This window comes from Mesoplodon mirus (genome assembly GCF_964341445.2).
Source record: "Mesoplodon mirus genome assembly, chromosome: 13".
In the NCBI taxonomy this organism is placed as follows: Eukaryota; Metazoa; Chordata; class Mammalia; order Artiodactyla; family Ziphiidae; genus Mesoplodon; species Mesoplodon mirus.
In genome coordinates this window covers 5,952,336-5,969,874 of record NC_138989.1, presented here as the reverse complement: position 1 = coordinate 5,969,874, position 17,539 = coordinate 5,952,336, and the positions used below count along the sequence as shown (strand labels likewise).

Here is a 17,539-nt window from a genome sequence, read left to right as displayed (position 1 = left end):
GGCTGCTGTGGCCACCAGGGAGACATGCCCGGCTTCTGCACACCCAGGAACCTGACGCCCAGGGCCAGAAAGGGCAGGGCCGGGGCTTTCCAACGGCAGGGAGCGTGCCGTCTCCTAAGGCCACCGTTGGCGCCCACAACGCCCAGCTGGGCTGCAGCCGCACTCCAAAGCTTTACCTGCTGTCCCTCCCAGCAGCCGACTCCAGGCTTCCCTCCTGGAGCAGCTGTTCTTGTCCCCTGGGTCCAGGCTGCTGGCGTCTCCAGGCCCCCTGGAATCTCATCCTTGGGCCGCCAAGCAGGCCACTGTCTGCGCCCGGCACGGCCAGCACGGCTGACCAGGGTTGCTGCCCAGCGAGTCTGCACCTGCGCCTTGCTGCCCAGGGCCTTGCTGCCGCCGTCCCCCTCCAGATCCTCACAAAGCCCCACTGCGGAAGATGCCAGCATTTCCCAAGAGCTTCCGGCCCGCCCGACACTGCGCTGTGCACAGTCTATTGACCAGCTCCCAGCCCCTCTGAAGTCCTGAGGATAAAGGCAAAGATGAAAAAACCAGCAGTAACAGTGACCTGGGGTTCGTCCAGGGGGGCTGCTCCTTCCCCGCAGCACGCCGAGCGCCTTGCAAATATCAATACTATTCCACTTACTGCCCTTAGCCTGCCTCAGGCGGAAAAGGGCAGTGATCACTGCTCCCATTCTGCAGAGGAAGAAACTGAGGTTCAGACTGGCAAAGCTGCACTGCCTCAGAGTGAGGGAAAAGGGGGTCTCAGAGTGGGGAGCGGGCGTGACCTTGTCGTCCCCAAAGCCTCGCTGAGAGTCTCACCCAACTCCACACCCTGGTCAGCATCATGGGCCTCAGATGGGGGTGCTATGGGCATCCCTGCCCCTTTCTGCCTAGCCTACCCTGCCCCCCTTGCAAGATTCCTAGAGCCCTGATCTGGGCCTGGGCCAGCCCGTGACGACCCCCTCCCTGAATAATCATCCACTTCACGGCATTAATAATAAAAAAGCTCCAAGTGCCATGTGCCGGGCACATGTTTTATGTACTCCCTCATCTCCTTTACCAACCCCCATCATTCTCCCATTTTACAGAAGAGGAAACTGAGGCACTGCCAAAGCTGGGAAACGGCAACGCCAGGATTCAAACCCAGAGCCTGAGTTGACCCTGGTTACACCCAGGCCTCTCTCCCCCCTGCCATCTCCACACCCCCCCCCGCCTGCCCCCACTCAGTCCCGTGAGGAGGGTCCAAAGTCCCAGTCAGCACTAGAACCTGGTCATTATTCCCGTCGCATCCCACCCAGGTGCGCGATCCCAGTGTCAGACCCCCGTGACCTTCTCCCTGACACTCCAGGGCAGGGGCAGGCGACTCCCACACCCCACCCTCTGGGAGAAGTGGGTGCGGCGACTTCAGAGCCACCCTGGAGCCGTGGCACAGAACCCCATGGACGGGCTCCCGGTTTCCTGGGGCCTGAACTCCACCTCCCTCTGGAGAGGTGTCCGTGCGCCCCGAGCTGAGTGATGCGAGCGGAAAAGGATGAAAGGGAGAAACCCCAGGTCAGCCCTGGTCTTAACCGTGGTTTCCACTGGGAGGGACCGTCAGGCACATGGTGACCACCTGCCTGGCCTCCTGGTGGGCACAGGAGGTGAGCGGCTGTCGTCGGGATGCTCCACTCACTCTGGGAGATGGACGGCGCGAGGCGGAGGCCCCACTGCCGGGCCCCGGTCAGCCACCTCTGTCCCCGAAAGCCTTCGACGTCAGAGGACAGCAGATACAGCGACGGCTAACTCAGGGACAATTCACACGTACTAGGGCTCCGCTTCTGACCTCAGGCCCATGGCGGATGGCAGGACGGCACTTGCTGGGTTTCGTGAGCAATTTAAAGCCACTGTTCTCACAACGGCACACACAGATCACCTGAGAAGCTCTGGGAAGTCCCGACGCCCAGGACCCACCCACACCAGTCGCATCAGAATCTCAGGGTGAGAGCCTGGCATCAGCGTGTTTAAGTTCCCAGCTTATTGCAATGGGCAGCCCGGTTTGACGACCAGAGCATAAGACAAGGAGCCGGCCAACTTTCTGTAGGAGCCACAGATGGTAAACGCTTCAGGGCCATCGGCCCGTCGGTCTCTTTTGCAACAACTGACTCTGCCGTTTGTAGCTTGGAAACAGCCAAAGTGTAAACAAGTGAGCATGGCTACATGCCAACAAAACTGTTTACAAACACAGGTGGGGGCCAGATTTGGCCTGCAGGCCATAGCGTGCCCACCTCTGCTCTCGACCAGCACTGTTCAAACTGAAATGCACACACGAACCGCCTGGGGATATTGGGAAAATGCAGATTCCCACTCCGTGGGTCTGGGGCAGGCCTGAGACCCTGCATTTCTAGGTAGCTCCCAGGGACACCAGATACTCTTGGTGGCCGGACGACAGCGTGAGGGGCAAGGCTTCCGGGGGTCCCTGTTTCACAAAACACGTCCAGGACCCTTGCCACTGGCAGCAGGGGATGCCTGTGGACGCGGGAGAAGAACCAGAAGCCAGACTCCGCCGTCTCCAGTGATTCCGGAGCTCGGGATGAGGTTCACCTTTGCTTTCCAGACACGCCATTGGTCATGCTGACAACGGGCTTCATGCCCAGTGCTTGGTCGTGAACCTCCCAAACCACAGCACAGCTCTGAGGAAAACCTGACCGGATCTATGGTTAGCCAGAGCCATCAGTTCAAATCCCTGAGGGACCCCTACTTCCGGAGCGCTGAGGGCTGGACACACTGAGCCTGCTCTGTGCTGAAGCCTCAGCCTGGGAGCTGTACAGAAAATGATATGAATAAAAACAACAAATGCTGATGAAGCACAACGAACATGTGATGAGGCTTTCTCCTCCTCATCTGATACCTGCAGTTAATAAAATCCTCCCAACAACGCTGGCATTATCTCTGTTTTATAGACGAGCACACAAAGACACAGAGAGGTTAACCCACCAAAGGTCACACAGCATTTCCTAGCGAGATCCTACAGGCAGGTGCTGTGTCTCTCACCCTGGAGAATCACAGGCTCCTCTTCACCCCCGTTTAAGCCAAACTGTTCATCCCCTCCACAAGCACGCGCACAGAAAATACAGTCCCCAACCGTACGGAGCTAGGACAGGACACATGGCGGCTGCAGGGACGAGAAACCTTTAACAAGGCCCAGCACGTGGCAGGTGTGACAGTGATTCATCCTGACCAGCGGGGATGAGGTAGGAGGCCTCCGAGCTGAATCTCCAAAGGCTTTTGGCGGAGAAGGATGAGACCCGGGGACGTTTCAGGGAGGGGACCTCTTCAGGCAAAAGCAGGACGACGTGAAGTCGCCCACGGTCCTTACAGGATGACGTACTGGACTTGGCTGCAGAGCTTGACTGGCTTTAACGCCCGTGCTCAGAACTACGGGAGGTGCCCTGACAGCTGTGGACAGCCACGGAGGGCTTTTTTCAGAAGGTAGAGGGCGAGCAGCATTGATGTGTTCCACGCCGTGTTTTAGGGCGATGCGGCAGCGGGTCAAGGGAGGGGTGGCCATTGGTTCCAGGAATAAGAGGAGAGAGTCCAGTGAAAAGGTGGTACCAACCATCCAGGAAGGAGCTGGTGAGATTTAGTGCCCAGATGACATGCTCAGTCCTCCAAAGGCCTGAGGAGACCTTCCCGACACCCAGCAACACCGACTGCGGCACCATCTCACTCATTCATTCAACAAACACTCTGCTGAGCATGTACTACGTGCCAAGTGCCTCCAGGGAGCAAATCCAGGAGGGGTCTGCCCTCGAGACACCCTATCTCTTGGCAGTGGGGGAAGGGAGATCGCAGGAGCCCAAGGTTGGTGGGAGGCGTGGGGTCAGGGGTCAGGACTAAGACACAAAAGTTTTCTGTTGCCGGCAGCCCCTCCCTGACATTCGGCCCCTACCATTCTGATCCAGTTCACGTGTCTTCCTGGAAGAAAAAGGCAGGCAGGGGATGCTGCCTTGGCCCGTGAAAGGCATCCTTTATAAGACACACAGATATAGGTGTGTGGGGCCGGCGTGTACCAGCTCACAAGTGCAGACTTCAGTTTCCAGGAATTTTGCAGGTTAGTTGTTAGAAACAGCCATTATGTAAAATGGAAACGCACAACTTTACAATTAAAGAAATTATCATAAAGACAATGGTAGTAAGTACTCACAATGCATCCCTTCACCATTACTTGACTCCATTTGGCTGCTACCTGTGCTCCCGTATGCCACTGCGTCCACACTGCAGAAGTAGGATATGGTCCCGTCCCCCGAGGTGCTATGCACACCCCCTTCCCAATTCCACGTTCAGTGGGTAGCTTGGAATCAGCATGATGGGAGCGTTTACACCATGGTAATCGGCATGCGCTACAGTCGGGGCTTCGCCTCCCGAAAGCTGGTTGTTAGACACTCACCAGCGCTCCACTGCACACAGACGTGTCCCCAGAACCTGAGCAATGTTCCGCACCCTCACCCGTGACGTCTGTTCTGCCTGCAAGGAGATGCCTGCTTGAGGCAGCTAAGGCTTGTTTTAACTGTCAGTCGATCCTGTCCCGCCCCTTGGAATAAAATCAGTGGTCCAGGGCACAAGGCCAGGCCATCTACCCCCTGCCTACCTCACCTACCTCCCTAATCCTCACTTTCTCCTCCTGCAAGATGCCACACTTGTTCCTGCCTCAGGGCTTTTGCACTCACTGTGTCCTCTGCCTGGGAGACTCTCCCTCCAGCTCTGCCTGACCAGTTAGTTCCTTCTTATCGCTGAGGTCGGAGCCCAAAGGATCCCTCCTCTGAGGAGCCTTCAGAGTCGGCTCCCTAAAAGCTGCCCTCTCTCCTGTCAGCCGCCTCCTGACCCCAGCTTACCGTCTGGAACCGTTGCTACCACCTGCAAGAACCACACTAATTTACTTGTGCACTGTCCCTCTCCCATGTGCACGTGACAGCTCTGGGGACCTCCTCTGCCCTGTTCACTGTGGCATCACCTAGAATGGTGACATTGTGATGGAAGGACCAAACAAACTGGAACTTGGTCACCGTCTGCCCTCCCCCGGGGCCCCCTCCTGTGGTGGCCGGAGCTGCCCCAGGCCGCACGAATGCTGCTCTTCTGGTAACTATTTCCTGGTTCTTGGCAGCCGAGCATGAAACGCTTGGATGGGAGGTCTGTCTGCCCCACACAGCCTCTCACCTCCTGGGGTCTGACTGATTCACACTCACATTTTCCACGTCCTCCTGGCCCTTTGGTGTGGTCCACCCCAGATGGTGCCGACGGGCAGCTGGGTCTCCCCTGCCGCTGCATCACGGCCCGTGAGAAGGCCGTGTCTCTCGTATCCCAAAACAGCAGCCCAGCTTGCTGGGTCCCTGGGGCCTGGCCTTCCTGAGAACTGCGCCCCTCCCGGGATGTGTCTGGGAGACTGTGGGCCTAGATGAGCCTCCCATAGGTCTCTGCCCACTTAGCACAAAACTGGGCAGGGAATCAGGGACATCTGCTCGCTGGAGCCCTAAATCTGGACACAATCCCGCCCCCAGCGGAGCGGAAGCGGCTGCCTCCCGCAGGCCTGGGCGGCCCGGGAAAGTCCAACCGACCCCCAAGCTGGAGGCCCACCCGGCCGGGGTGGCGGTTTGGGGCAAGCACGCTCGCGCTCACCCAGCAGGCAGGGACAAGCTCAGCCCAAGCTGGGGCCTGCTATGCGGCCCCTCCGGAGATTTCACCGGCTCAGGGGCGCGGCCAGGGTCTGGGAACCGGCACTGACTGCACGGTGGCTGCCCCTCCCCCCGGGGACTGCACTTGGCCAGCCCTGGCCTGGAACGCCTTCCGGTCACGCTGTCCCCTATGCAAGCTGCCTGAGGCGCGGGAGTCTCTGGAGTACAGAGCAACTGGGAACAAGGTCACCTGTCCCTCGGCAGGGAGCTGGGAGAGGAGGCGGGGGAGGGGAGGGAAGATGAAGGAGGGTGGGTGCGGGGGGGACACAGACTGAGAGGGGAGGGATGGGGGAAGGGGGCCTGCAGGAGAGATGGGGGAAGGGGGCCTGCAGGCCAGAGGTCAGGGAGGGAGCAGGCCCCACCTCCCTGGACTTCCCCCCATGACCCCCCAGGAGCGGGAGGCTGGGCGCCCTGTCCTCGTGCCCATCTCCGTGGGAAGAGAAGACAATAGCCCATGTGGCCTCGAGGAGGAGACCCCAACCGGCGCAGCTCCCAGCTGGCCCCCTCCCCTCTGCGGCCGCATCACCCTGGGGGATGGAAGTAGGGGCACTCACCCTCGGGGACAGGCCCCCTCCGCAGCACGGCCCCCCCATCGCCAGGAGGGCCACGTGGACGCCCCCAGTCACTGCTGCGGAGCTGGGCCCTGCTGCCTGGGCCGCACTGGCCTCACAGCCTCGGTTCCCCGACAGTTTGCATAGTTAAGCCGACTTCTGACCGCAGCATTCCTGGGCTCCAGCGCTGCAATTAGCTGGGATAATGTGGCCCCTCCATCCATGAATCATGAACTATAAACTGCTGTGCCGTCACCGGTGCTCCGAGCTGGCCCCCGGCTTGGCTTGGCCGGTGATTCACCTCGAGGAGAGGACGCTGGGGCACCACCCACAAGCTCACCAGCCACTCACAGCCGGATCTCGGGGGCTGGGGTCCAGGAGGTGAGGGCTTGGCCCCCTCCTGCCGAAGCCCAGGTGTGCGCGGCTGGCAGGGGCTAGAATTCCTGCGTCTCCCTCTGTCAGAATACGGGGAAGCTTCTGGAAAGTGGGCGGCATCCTCTCTTAAACAAGAAGGGCATCCTGACACTCCAAATGGCCAACACGTGTCCCAGCCACGGCAGGGCCAGGCAGCAGCGCAGAGGACGCCAGGGCGGCCTTGCCCTCTCGGGTCATCGAGGGTCTGAGACCAGACACATCGGACGGCCGATGCTTTTCAAGCAGGAATTTTATATCCCCTTTCCTAACCATCCACGCTTTCGCAAGGCAACCACCGCAATGACGAACAAGGGGCTCGGCACAGGGTGTGGTGAGGCCGTGACGGGGCGTGTGTCACCTGAACACACGAGGTGACATCTTGCTGCCCGCTCTCTGCTTAAGCATCGGGGCAGGTCAGGACCACCGCAGAGTGTAGTTTGCAAATATTCAAACATGCAGGATTCGTCCCCAGGACGGACTGGCCAGGCCCCTCTCTAGAAGGGGCCTCAGCCGCTACGAACGCCCTCAGCCTCTACGGCCCCTGGGCTAGGACCTGGCCCTCTCTGCCCACCTGGGAAGGGCCATTCCAGCGCCAGAGCACCGCCCCCAGGGTTGCTCCAGGCTGCCGTCGAGCCTCTGCCCCGCCTCGATTGCCCCCTCTGCCACTCTGTGCCCTTCCCTCCCCTTCCTTGGCAGGCGGGGCCTCCCCAGTAAGCACGCCGGAGGCCGAGGTTCTGAGGGGTCCAAGAGCAGGAGCACTGCCAGGGTACTTGTCAGAAGTGCAGATTCTCAAGCCCCACTGACGGGCGCGACCCAGCAATCTGTGTTTTCACGAGTCCTCGTGGTGAAAGTTCAGGAACTTCAGCTGGACGCCAGCTCCATCTCAGGGTCCGTAACTCAGCCTGGGACACATCCCTCCCTGGACCCCGGGAGGGCACAGCCCAAGGACACTGGCCATGGCCAATCTGGAGTGGATGGTGGTATCGGGAGAAGGAAGAAGGCCTACGATCTGGGGAGAGTAACTTCCCACCGTGGGTTCCCCTCCTCCCCAGACTTGGGGGTTTGAGCCTGGAGCCCGAGGCAGCCTCCCCTCATCACCATGGCGGGAATGACCAGGGGAGGGGTGCTGGTGGCAGGTGGGTACCCCTCTGCCTCTGGCCCTGGGCCATGTCCAGCCAACTCAGGAAACGCACCTTCTACAAGGCGGCAGCCTGGAGAAGGGCCCCGCTCACTGACACCTCGGAAGTCCCACCTCACGTCTACCTCAGAGGCTCTTAATCGGGACGGGCTGTGAGATGCCCAGACAGCTGGGCTCGGCTGACACCCTCTCTCTAGCTTCCTGAAGGATCGTGGTCTCGTACGGCTCTGAAGGCGAAGCTTTACAGCCCTGGCATGCAGTAGGCACTCAATAATTGCCTGCTGGATGACCGCACGATATCGTGCATCCAACGCCTCTGTGGAGGTGAGTGGGGGTCAACCTTAGAGAAATGAAGCAGGAGGGGCCCACCCGAGGGGCATCTGTCGGGCTGACAAGCTGAGCGGTGCCACGTGGCCATCCTCAGCTACAGCGTGGCCGGAGCCACGGGAACCACGTGAGGATCACAGCCGGTCCCAAGGTTCTGAGCTGCCAGAGGCGGGCCAAGGATTGATCGGACACAAGGACGGGACAGCAGAGCTGTCACCTGGGCGCCTGCTATGCCTCCGAGGCTGACTGCTCCCCACCCCATGGTGGGTCGCTCCCCAGGCTCCTTCCCACCTGGCTCTTCTGGCTTCACAGAGCAGAGGGTCTCTGCCTGCCTCACGACCAACCACCATCTGCTCGCAGCATCAGCCCACAGGGGGCCGCCACCGCCGGTGCCCATCCATCCATCCACGTGTAGGTGCCCAAGCACATACACCCACACCCACTCCGTACCAGGCTGGGGAACCCCTACCCGTCTCACTGGGAGATTTATCAGCAGGATCACAGGTTTTTATCACATCAGGCCTGCTGCAGCAAGTGCACCTTGAATTACCAAGAGGGGTTGCGGGGTCGGTGTGTCTGTCATTTATTTTGCTGTCACGGGGCAGAGGGAAGAGTTAAGGCCACAAAGTCAACACTTGGGTTGACCCATTTATTCCATATTTATGAACAGGGCTGGCAGGCGGTGGTGAGGGCAGTGGATCTGCCTGGCACAGGAGTCCTTCCAGGGTCTGCACGTTAATTTCCGTCCCCGGCAGGGCCAGGGCCACATGGCACCTCTTTGCAGCCACAGCCGATGAGAGGGAGGGGAGAGCCCCAAAGATATGTCCCATCCCCCAAGGAGACAGGGGCCTCGTGCCCTGCCTTCTTCTCTCCTTCTGCAAGAGGCAGGGCACAGAGGCATCCCTGCTCCATCCTGGGAGCCCCAGCCTGAGACGCCAGCTTGCGCAGACCGTTAAACCTCACCAGACAAGCCCCATGTCTCTCAGCATTGTGGATGCCACAGCTAACCCGGGACAGCTCAGATGAAAATAGGAAGCCAACGCTTCTCCTCTGCTATAAAACACTCCAGGGCCCCCAGTGCCCTGACCCTGGACTCTGTCCCAAGTCACATAATCCTCTCCCTACCTCTTCCCCCAGCCTTACCATACTCCAACCCAGAGGTCTTATACTGAGGGCCGAGGACAGATTTCGAGAGCAAATATGAGTTGTCCAACCTATCCGGTGCTTTGTTGTTATTGGTTCTTATGTGACCTAAGATTTAAAAATCAGGCAAGTTCACATAATTCCCTATCTCCAGCTCATCATCAAAAATCAGATCTGGCAATACAGGGCCAGGTAGTCAAGAGTCAGCTGGAGCTGATATGAGGCACAAGCTCTCTAGTTAGCCCCAGGCCTCACCACTCCCTATTGCCTCCTATGGGTTCTCCATTCCTTCATTCATATAAGACCCTGGAAGGTATTGAGACCCCTGCTCCTAAGACTCTAAGGTACTGTGTACTCTCTCGTGTCCTGATGCTTTTCCACCTGCTGTTCCCTCTGCCCAGGACACCCTCACCTCTGTCCTCATCCTCCCGAGAGGCTGTTCCTCAACCTCATCTTTGGGGTCCCTTACTTGATGGAGCCTCTCAGACAGACCACCGACATGCTGACTTGGAACCACCTGTGTACACTGGTCTAGACAATGAGCACAGAGTCCCCTGGGTCAGCACACAAATGTCCGACGGGCAGATGAGTCAGCTAGCAAGGCATTAACACCGTGAAGTGGAACGCATGGCAGCCAGGACCAGGGGCAGGGGGCACCAACGGCCCCCCATTCCCCAGGACTCATCTGGAGATACCCCCTCCCTAAATGACGTCAGCACACAGTCCTTGCCTCCCTCCACACCAATGTGGCTCTCAGCACAGGGTGAGAATGGCCCAGTCTCTCCCCATCTGACTCAGAACGCTTTCATCTCCAGAGCCCCGAGCCCAGCCACCAGCAAGGCCCTCATGAGCCCACCCACAGGGCCCCCACGAAGGCAGGGAGTCAGGGGGACACTGGGAAGACGAGCAAGAGAACTGACACACAGGAGATGCTCAACAAGTAGCTGACAACATTTTTAAAATCAATCCAGAGGCCTTTATCTCCCCCTTTATTTTGCCACAGTGCACGCCACGCCCTCCTTCCTGCCTCTTATGCCGGCACATTTATGCTCCCTGCCCTGGCATTTATTTGAGTTTCTGCATCTCAGTCTATAAAAATTCCTAAATGCGCTTCAATTTCTAACACGCCACAGCTAGATCTTTACAACTGAATAGCGCCAAGCCAGTAGGCCTTGGTTTTACACATCTGTTAGATGGGCGAGCAGGCTGGCCAACGGTGGCTGCACAAAACTAGAGGAAAACCCTATCCACAAACCAAACGCAGCCACCCTTCAACGATCCAGGCCAACGACAACCAATGCTCAATCATCTTGGCCTGACGTGCAGAATGCAGTGAGGGGTTTACTCTCCCGTCAGCACGTTTGCTTCCCTAATTATGTGTGGCTTAGCCAACAGAAAAGTGGGTCTGTACTCCTGAAGCACAGTTCCCAGAAAGCAAGGAGGAGACACGGGATGCAGGCTAGGAAGCTGCGTGGACCAACCCATCGTAGGCTATGGGGCTTGATCACAGAGTGATGGTTTCACAGGGGACACTGGGACCCCACAGGTAATGGCTGGACTTGATGCCCTCAGGGTCCGGCTCTCTCCAGCCTCGGGAAGGGAAGACGGTGGCCCTGGGGTAGGGGTGGGGGTCTGGGCTGGAAGACGCCAATGACAGGGAGCACCCACCTAAGAGAACCTCTGTGTCCTGTCCTCCCAGCACATGCTAATCCCGGCCTTCGTCCCTTAACCCTGTCCGGTCCCCTAGGCCAGAGGCCCCAGGGAAGGGCCTGCCTTAACCCCCTCCAGTCCAGCATCTGAGAGCAGTGCCCAGAGCCTTCTGCAGCTTCCGGCCTGCATCCCTCCTCCTGCAGCACAAGCCCACTCCCCCTTTCCCTCCATCTCCCCGACACCAAAACACTCGCGAGGCCCCTTTAAAATGTGTGCCACCGACCCCCTTCATCTTTAACATAATTTATGGAATTTTTTTTAAACGAATTCCCTTTTCCTCTAACTCAGAGGTCAGCAGACTTTTTCTATAAAGGACCAGATAGTGAATATGTCAGGCTTTGCAGTTTCTGTCAGGACGACTCAACTCTGCTGTTGTAACAGAAAAGCTGCCACAGTAATATGTCAATGAATGGGCATGGCCAGGTGCCAATAAAACTTTATTCACAAAAACAGGCGGCAGGCTGGACTCGCCCGCGAGCCATAGTTTGCCAAGTCCTGCTCTAACTTAAATCATCCTTCAGTCATATCCGAAGCACTGATGTCTGAAAAACGGCACTCTGAAGTACTGGCTGTTTTTTTCTTTCACATATGCATTACGACAAAACACCAAAAATTCTTTCTAAATTTTAAACGTTAAGTTTGTAGACCAGCCCAAGGCATCCTGGAAGCCCAGCCCTTGCTCTGGGAATGCGACCCTAATCTACCACAGGGACGGTGGGTCACCAAGCCCGGAGTTCTAGAATTTTCCAGGCTGAGGGTGGAAGAGGCCATTTCTCCCAGGTCTCTTCTCTGCTGCTGGGATAGGAGGAACACCCCCAGAGAGGGTCTCCCAGCCGCCACGGAAGGGGCCCAAACTGAGGGACCCGCTGCTGAGAAACACGAGGAGATGTCACCGCACGCTGCCCCCGAACATGCTGGGAACCCACCCAGAAGCCCACCCCGCCCCCTCCTTACCTGGCCCTTGCCGCGGCGCCGGTAGCTGCGCCTCACCAGGCTCTTGTAGTTCTCATTCTTCTTGGTCAGGTAGTAATAGAGGACACACTCAGCCACCGTCTGCAGGATGGACAGAGAAAAGAACTCTGAGGCGTGTGCAGTGCAGGAGGTCAGAGCAGGAGGCCGGGAGCCAGAGGCCTGGGTTCCAATCCTACCTCCTCCAGGTACCGACTGGGTGACCCTGGCCAGCTTACCTAACCTCTCTGGGCCTCGGTTTTCTCACCTGTGTAGTAGGGGTACTAACACCACATATTTCACAGGGTTGTCATGAAGACAAAGGAAGTTAATACACATACGTGTAAAGGACTTAGGACCACAGATCACACCCTGCAGAGGTGTTAACCTCTTCGTGTTGTGGCTGGTGCTACCGGCAGTCGTAAGGATGAAGCTGTCACCTGCCATGCCAGCCCCAGGGGAACAACGCCTCCGGCTCCCCAGCTTGGGTCCGTTCGCTCACCCTAGCTTCCTCCTCCCTAACATTCAGGGCCCTGAGTGACCTCTTCCAAGCTTCGTGCATCCAGCCTAATGTCGCCATGCAACTCTTCGTCTCTTGGGACGTTTATGTCTTTTCTCTGCTTTGGTCTTTGCCCCGCGGACCGGGGTCTGAATCCTGGCACCGCCACTTGCTGAGCAAATGACTGGCGCTCTCGGAACCCCACCCCCTCCTCGTCCAAATGGGACCAGTAAGAGGGCATCGTCCTCAGAGAGCAGCTGAAGGACAGAACACGACGCTGCCGCCACCACCTGCGGCCACGGGGCCCGGTCCAGGTGACAGCTCGCCAATGCCAGCAGCTGTGACTGAGATGAGGTGAAATGTTTCTGTGATGCTCGGTGCTGGTGCCAAGCCCGAAACTGGCCTCTGAGGGGCAATCGTGAGGGCTGCTGGGCGCAGAGGACGGCTGGGCCTCAAACCCCTGCATCCTCATCCACTTCCTAGAATGGACTGTGAACAGAGGCTGCTCCCAAGTTCAACCTGACCACAAGCATGGCCCGCAAAATAGTTAAGAAAAACATTTTATAATCAGATGCCAATATCTGCAAACGGGGGGATGTGGGTGTCTGACTTCCCCTTGAACAATTCAGGAGAGTGCCTTCCCGTGCTGGGTGACCACGGGCTGGCCCTAAGCATCACTTGCCCCTGCAGACAGGCATGGGCTGGCCAGTCCACCGAGCTCCCACCCTGCTATTGACCTCACTCACCACCAGGACACGCCAATCCCCAAAGGCACAGCTGGCAGCCCCAGCTTCAGACCCTTCTGGAAGCTCTATTTAAGTCTCAGCTTGGGCTGCCTCTTAGCCAAAGAACACCGTAAAGTTTATTCTCCAGCGTAGAGACCTCTGATTCCCTCATTCAAACAGTGCTGCTCAACTGCCAATTCCTGAAACCCCTCTGCTTCTGTCTCCGGGAAGCCCCAACCTAGAGCCTCCTGGGTTGTCCACACCCCTGGTAAGAAGCTTTCACTAACACAGAGGAGAGGCTATTTATAGGGCTTGCTTCTCCACACTGGTTTTTCAGGCCGGGAGAGATTTCGCTTCCCCACGCCGACCCATCTCCCTCCTTCTATGGGTATCGGCTCATTGAGGGCAGATGCTGAGAACAACTGTTACCCTTTAAAATACCCGCCTGGATCCGGTTCCCACCGCCCTCCCGCAGCGAGGAAGCATGCGGCCTCCAGTAGCATGGTATTTGCAAAGCTGGGAGTGGGCAGACACCCGGTCTGAGAGACGAGATTCGTCGAAACGCTGCTTTAAACACCCAGAACAGCAGCCCCAGAAAGTAAACCTTTTCAGGAAGCTTGTCTGGCTCCGCCCTGAGGATGCTGGGGTCCAGCGGGCGACTCTGACACGGGGCCACGTCCAGCCCCCCAAACCAGCTCCCTCCTACCTGCGGCTGCTGCGGCCACTGCCCAGCCTAGCCTCGTGGGTACACAAAAGGGGACTTTACTGTTTCCTGGGACGCTTTGTGTCCACCTGCCAACAGGGAGCCCGAGCAGAAAGAGGCACCGCTCCAGGCTGGGTTTGGGGGCAAGGTGGAGCTCAAGCCTCAGTTCTACGTAAAGGTTTATCCAAAGGGGATGAGGATAAACCACACGCCAGCCACACGCCTGGCTTCACATCAGGGGTGTCAGCGTACAGTGACCGTCAGAGGGACCTAGAAAGGTCACTCCATCCAGCGCCCTGGAAGATCGCCACTCTTGCCTATGAAGCCTTAATTAGGATGCCAGGCATGGCATGGCTTCCAGAACCCATGTCCAGTCTGCCAGGACACTTGCTGCCACGTCTGAGGAGCTGGTGCACACAGCTCTCCTGGGGTTTCCCAGCCGGGAGCTCCGCCCTGGGAGAAGGGGGCGGGGCCTGCGGTTGCTTCTCCCAGGAGGTAGGAAGTAGAGAAGTGCCGTCAGACACAGCAAGGAGAGCAAGGGGCCAGCAGGCAGGGGCCTCGTGGGTGGGCAGGGAGGGTCCTTCGGCCCAGCCCAAGCGGCTGCCCCCAGGAGTGGCCGCCAGAGGGGAACGGGGGGCAGGGGGCGCTGGGCCGGCGGGCAGACTCACCTTCCGCTCCAGGAAAGATGCGATCAGGCCGAAGTTCTTGGGGTGCTGCATGAATCTGCGGGGAGAGAAGGGCGGGCCTGAGACCCGGCCGAGGGGGGCTGCCCAGCTGGGCGGCCGCCGAGCTCCCGGGCGCCTGCCATCTCCGCTGGCCCGGCACCGCCCCGCTCGGAGCAATTAAGCCCAGGGGGGTGTGGGAAGGGCCGGCAGGCGGGACGGAGGGCTAAGAGAGGGCGTTCCTTGGAGTGAGTCACTGGTTTTAGCGCCTTTGAAAATACATTTGTTTGTCCTGCTGGAGGCGGATTCCAGGAAAAATGAGGACACGACATGCAGCCCCTCGGTGGGGCTCCCCCCCCTTTTAAACTCTGCCTTTGTTTCTGTCTCCGGCTGGGCCTGGGAAGCTGGGCCTCGCCTGGCCCACGCGGGGCCGCCACGGGCGAGGTCACGGGGCAGGACCCTGAGAGGTGAGAGCAGAGGCTTCGAGTGCCCGCCAGGAGGCAGGCAGGAGGCAAGCCGGCCCGGGAGGCGGAGGGAAGGGACCCAAGCTGGAGGGGTGGCGGGCAGCTGGCACCGCACCAACTGGCTTCCTGCGAAACAGGGAGAATTACTGGGAAAGAGACGGGCCAGACTGAAATGTCAGGGCCACAGGAGCAGGCGGACAGCGGGGGCGGAGATGTGGGTCACGGCTGCTGGGGCCCCGGGGATGCTGGGTGGAGCCTCGGCCCGCCCGTCCCCAAGACGCGCCACCGCCCCGCGGCCTCCCTGGGGAGAGGAGAGGCTGCTGGGGATGCAGGGGCCCCGGGGTCCCCCCACCCCCCCGCCGCCGCCGGAGGGAGCCTGGGCCAGCGCTGGCGATCGTCCTGCCCAGCCCTCCAGATGGCTGGGCAGGAGGCCAGTGGGTCCCTCCCCTGCTCCCCAACCAGACACTGGAGAAGCCAGAGCGGCCTCTTCTCTTTTCCCAGAGGAAGCCGCGAGTCAGAGGCAGCCTTCCCAGCCTGGGATCCTGCCTCGGGCAGTTCGCAAAGCTGGAGGCGGCCTAACGCCCTGATTTTCCAGACAGACAGTCTTCCCTTCTCCTCCCTCTCCCTGCCCCAGTGACACTTCCTTCCCCACAGATCCCTTCCTTGGGGTTTCCCCACGCAGAGATGGGGCCCCAGGAGACCAAGAAGCACACGTGGGAATCTCTTAGGTCACCTGTTCCACCTCCCTCCAACCTACACCTGGGTCCCCTGCCATGTTTCCTGAGAGTTTATTCTGACACGGGGTACCTCCAGACGGCTAAGCGAGGAGGCACTGAAGCTACACCCATTTTACAGACGTGGAGACTGAGGCTCAGGGAGGGGAAATGGTTGCTCGAAGTCACAGAAACAGTAAGTGATGGAACTCTCCGCCACCGGCACGTGATTCTCCGAGGCCCTGAGCGCTATCAGTTCCACTGAAAACGAGAGGTCACCCAGGACCTTGAAAGACTCAAGGTGCCAAACTGGGTCTCAGCAGACATCAGCCCAGCCTGGGCCCCCCATTCTGCAGCTACTGGACAAACAGTGTGAAATCCTTAGGTCGGAACAGCAACATGAAAAATCCAGAAAGGCCAAAACACAGAAAGCGTTCCCAGAAACCTCTTTTTTTTTTTTTTTTAAAGAAAGCATAAATAAATAAAATATCAAACACACCAGGGGGAATTTAAATACCTAATGCAACAGTAATTTTTAGTATCCATGACCATCCTACAGTCACTTCACTGGTTTTTAAATTGTACAACACCAGATACGGGACGACTTGATTTGACGTCTGTTGACCGTGAGGACCTAGAAATGAGCCGCTAGCTACCTGCGTTTCCTGTCTCTGAGCAGTAAACCCCAAACACACGGCAGGAATTGCTCCCCAAAGCGCTATTTTCTGTGGAAGGTCGCTGCATCTGTGTTAGGCGTTCGAAGGTGCACTACACCGTCCCTCTGTTTTTATGTATGTTTTAGAATTTCCATAATCAAAAGCCATCTAAACAAACAAACAAAAACTTTCCACACAAGACCCTCTTCAGTCGCTCCTCCTGCATTTCCAAGTCCTGGTGTCTGCCCTGGCTGATGCACCCCAGCCTTGCCCACGACCCAGAGCCATCCCCATGCCTGAAGCCCAGTCTAGCACTTTGGGGCCACCCAGCTCTGCAAAGGGCAGAGACAGCCCCAGTCCCTGCGGCCTGGTCCCGCAGTGGGTGGCTGGAGAACGTGGGACACCTCTTTTGAAGAAACTCTGAGGCCTTCTCGGGAGGCGGAGGTGAACGTGGACGCCCCGCAGCTGAGTCCCCCACGCCCTCCTGGCTGAGTGCTGAGGCCTCCGCCTTAGTTTCCCACCCTCTTGCCTTATGGGGGTCCTGGGTCCTGAGGAGGCGCTCTGTGCCCAGGATGTGGTTCCCTGGGACACACATTTTGAGTCTGGTGGGGGAAAGGAGCGCTTTCTCTATCTGGTTCCTCACTCGTCTCCCCAAAACAGACATTTTGCTCTTTCATTTTAGAAGAAGCCCCAAGCTTCACCTCTTAGCATCCAGTTCCTGCCTCTGCTTTCCAAAGACCCCCCACCCTGCTCCTTGGCTCCATACGCCCCTCTCCCCCGACAAGCCTCTCCATTGCAGCTGAGCCCCTACCCCGAAGCTGCGGGAGTCTGAATCCTGCCTCCACCATTTGCAAGCTGTGTGACCTTTGTTAAGTGTCTTAACCTCTCTGAGCCTCTGTTTCCTCATGTGTGTAATGGGGATGGCCTGGTAACGCTGTTATGAGGGATTAGAGGGACAAATGCACAAACCCCAGAAAACATCTGTCCAGTGTCTGTGATGAAGGATGTGCTCCACAAATAGCCACCTTCCAAGTAAAATGAAAGCCGAAAAGTCACCGGCCAGCCACATAACCCTGCCCGAGGCTTCAGCCCAGCCTCGAAGGTCCTCCTGCCTTGTTCTTCTGATACACACTGCCCCATTTCACATAAAACTGCCTTGACACTTTGTACTGGTTTGAATA

General features: G+C 58.3%; 1 protein-coding gene across 28 annotated transcripts in view; it reads right to left on the bottom strand.

Moving 5' to 3' along the window:
- The window catches only part of NCOR2 (nuclear receptor corepressor 2), a 224,761-nt gene that overhangs the window by 75,350 nt on the left and 131,872 nt on the right, over nucleotides 1-17,539 (bottom strand). For 27 of the 28 annotated variants that reach the window (XM_082641462.1, XM_082641487.1, XM_082641489.1 and 24 more), the window contains 2 exons: nucleotides 14,532-14,586; nucleotides 11,943-12,041 (listed from right to left, as the gene is read on the bottom strand). In XM_082641462.1, the coding sequence (XP_082497588.1) occupies nucleotides 11,943-12,041; nucleotides 14,532-14,586 (154 nt within the window). Of the gene's footprint in view, nucleotides 1-6,259; nucleotides 6,434-11,942; nucleotides 12,042-14,531; nucleotides 14,587-17,539 lie in introns of those variants that run through there. The other variant, XM_082641475.1, reaches the window with a different exon arrangement.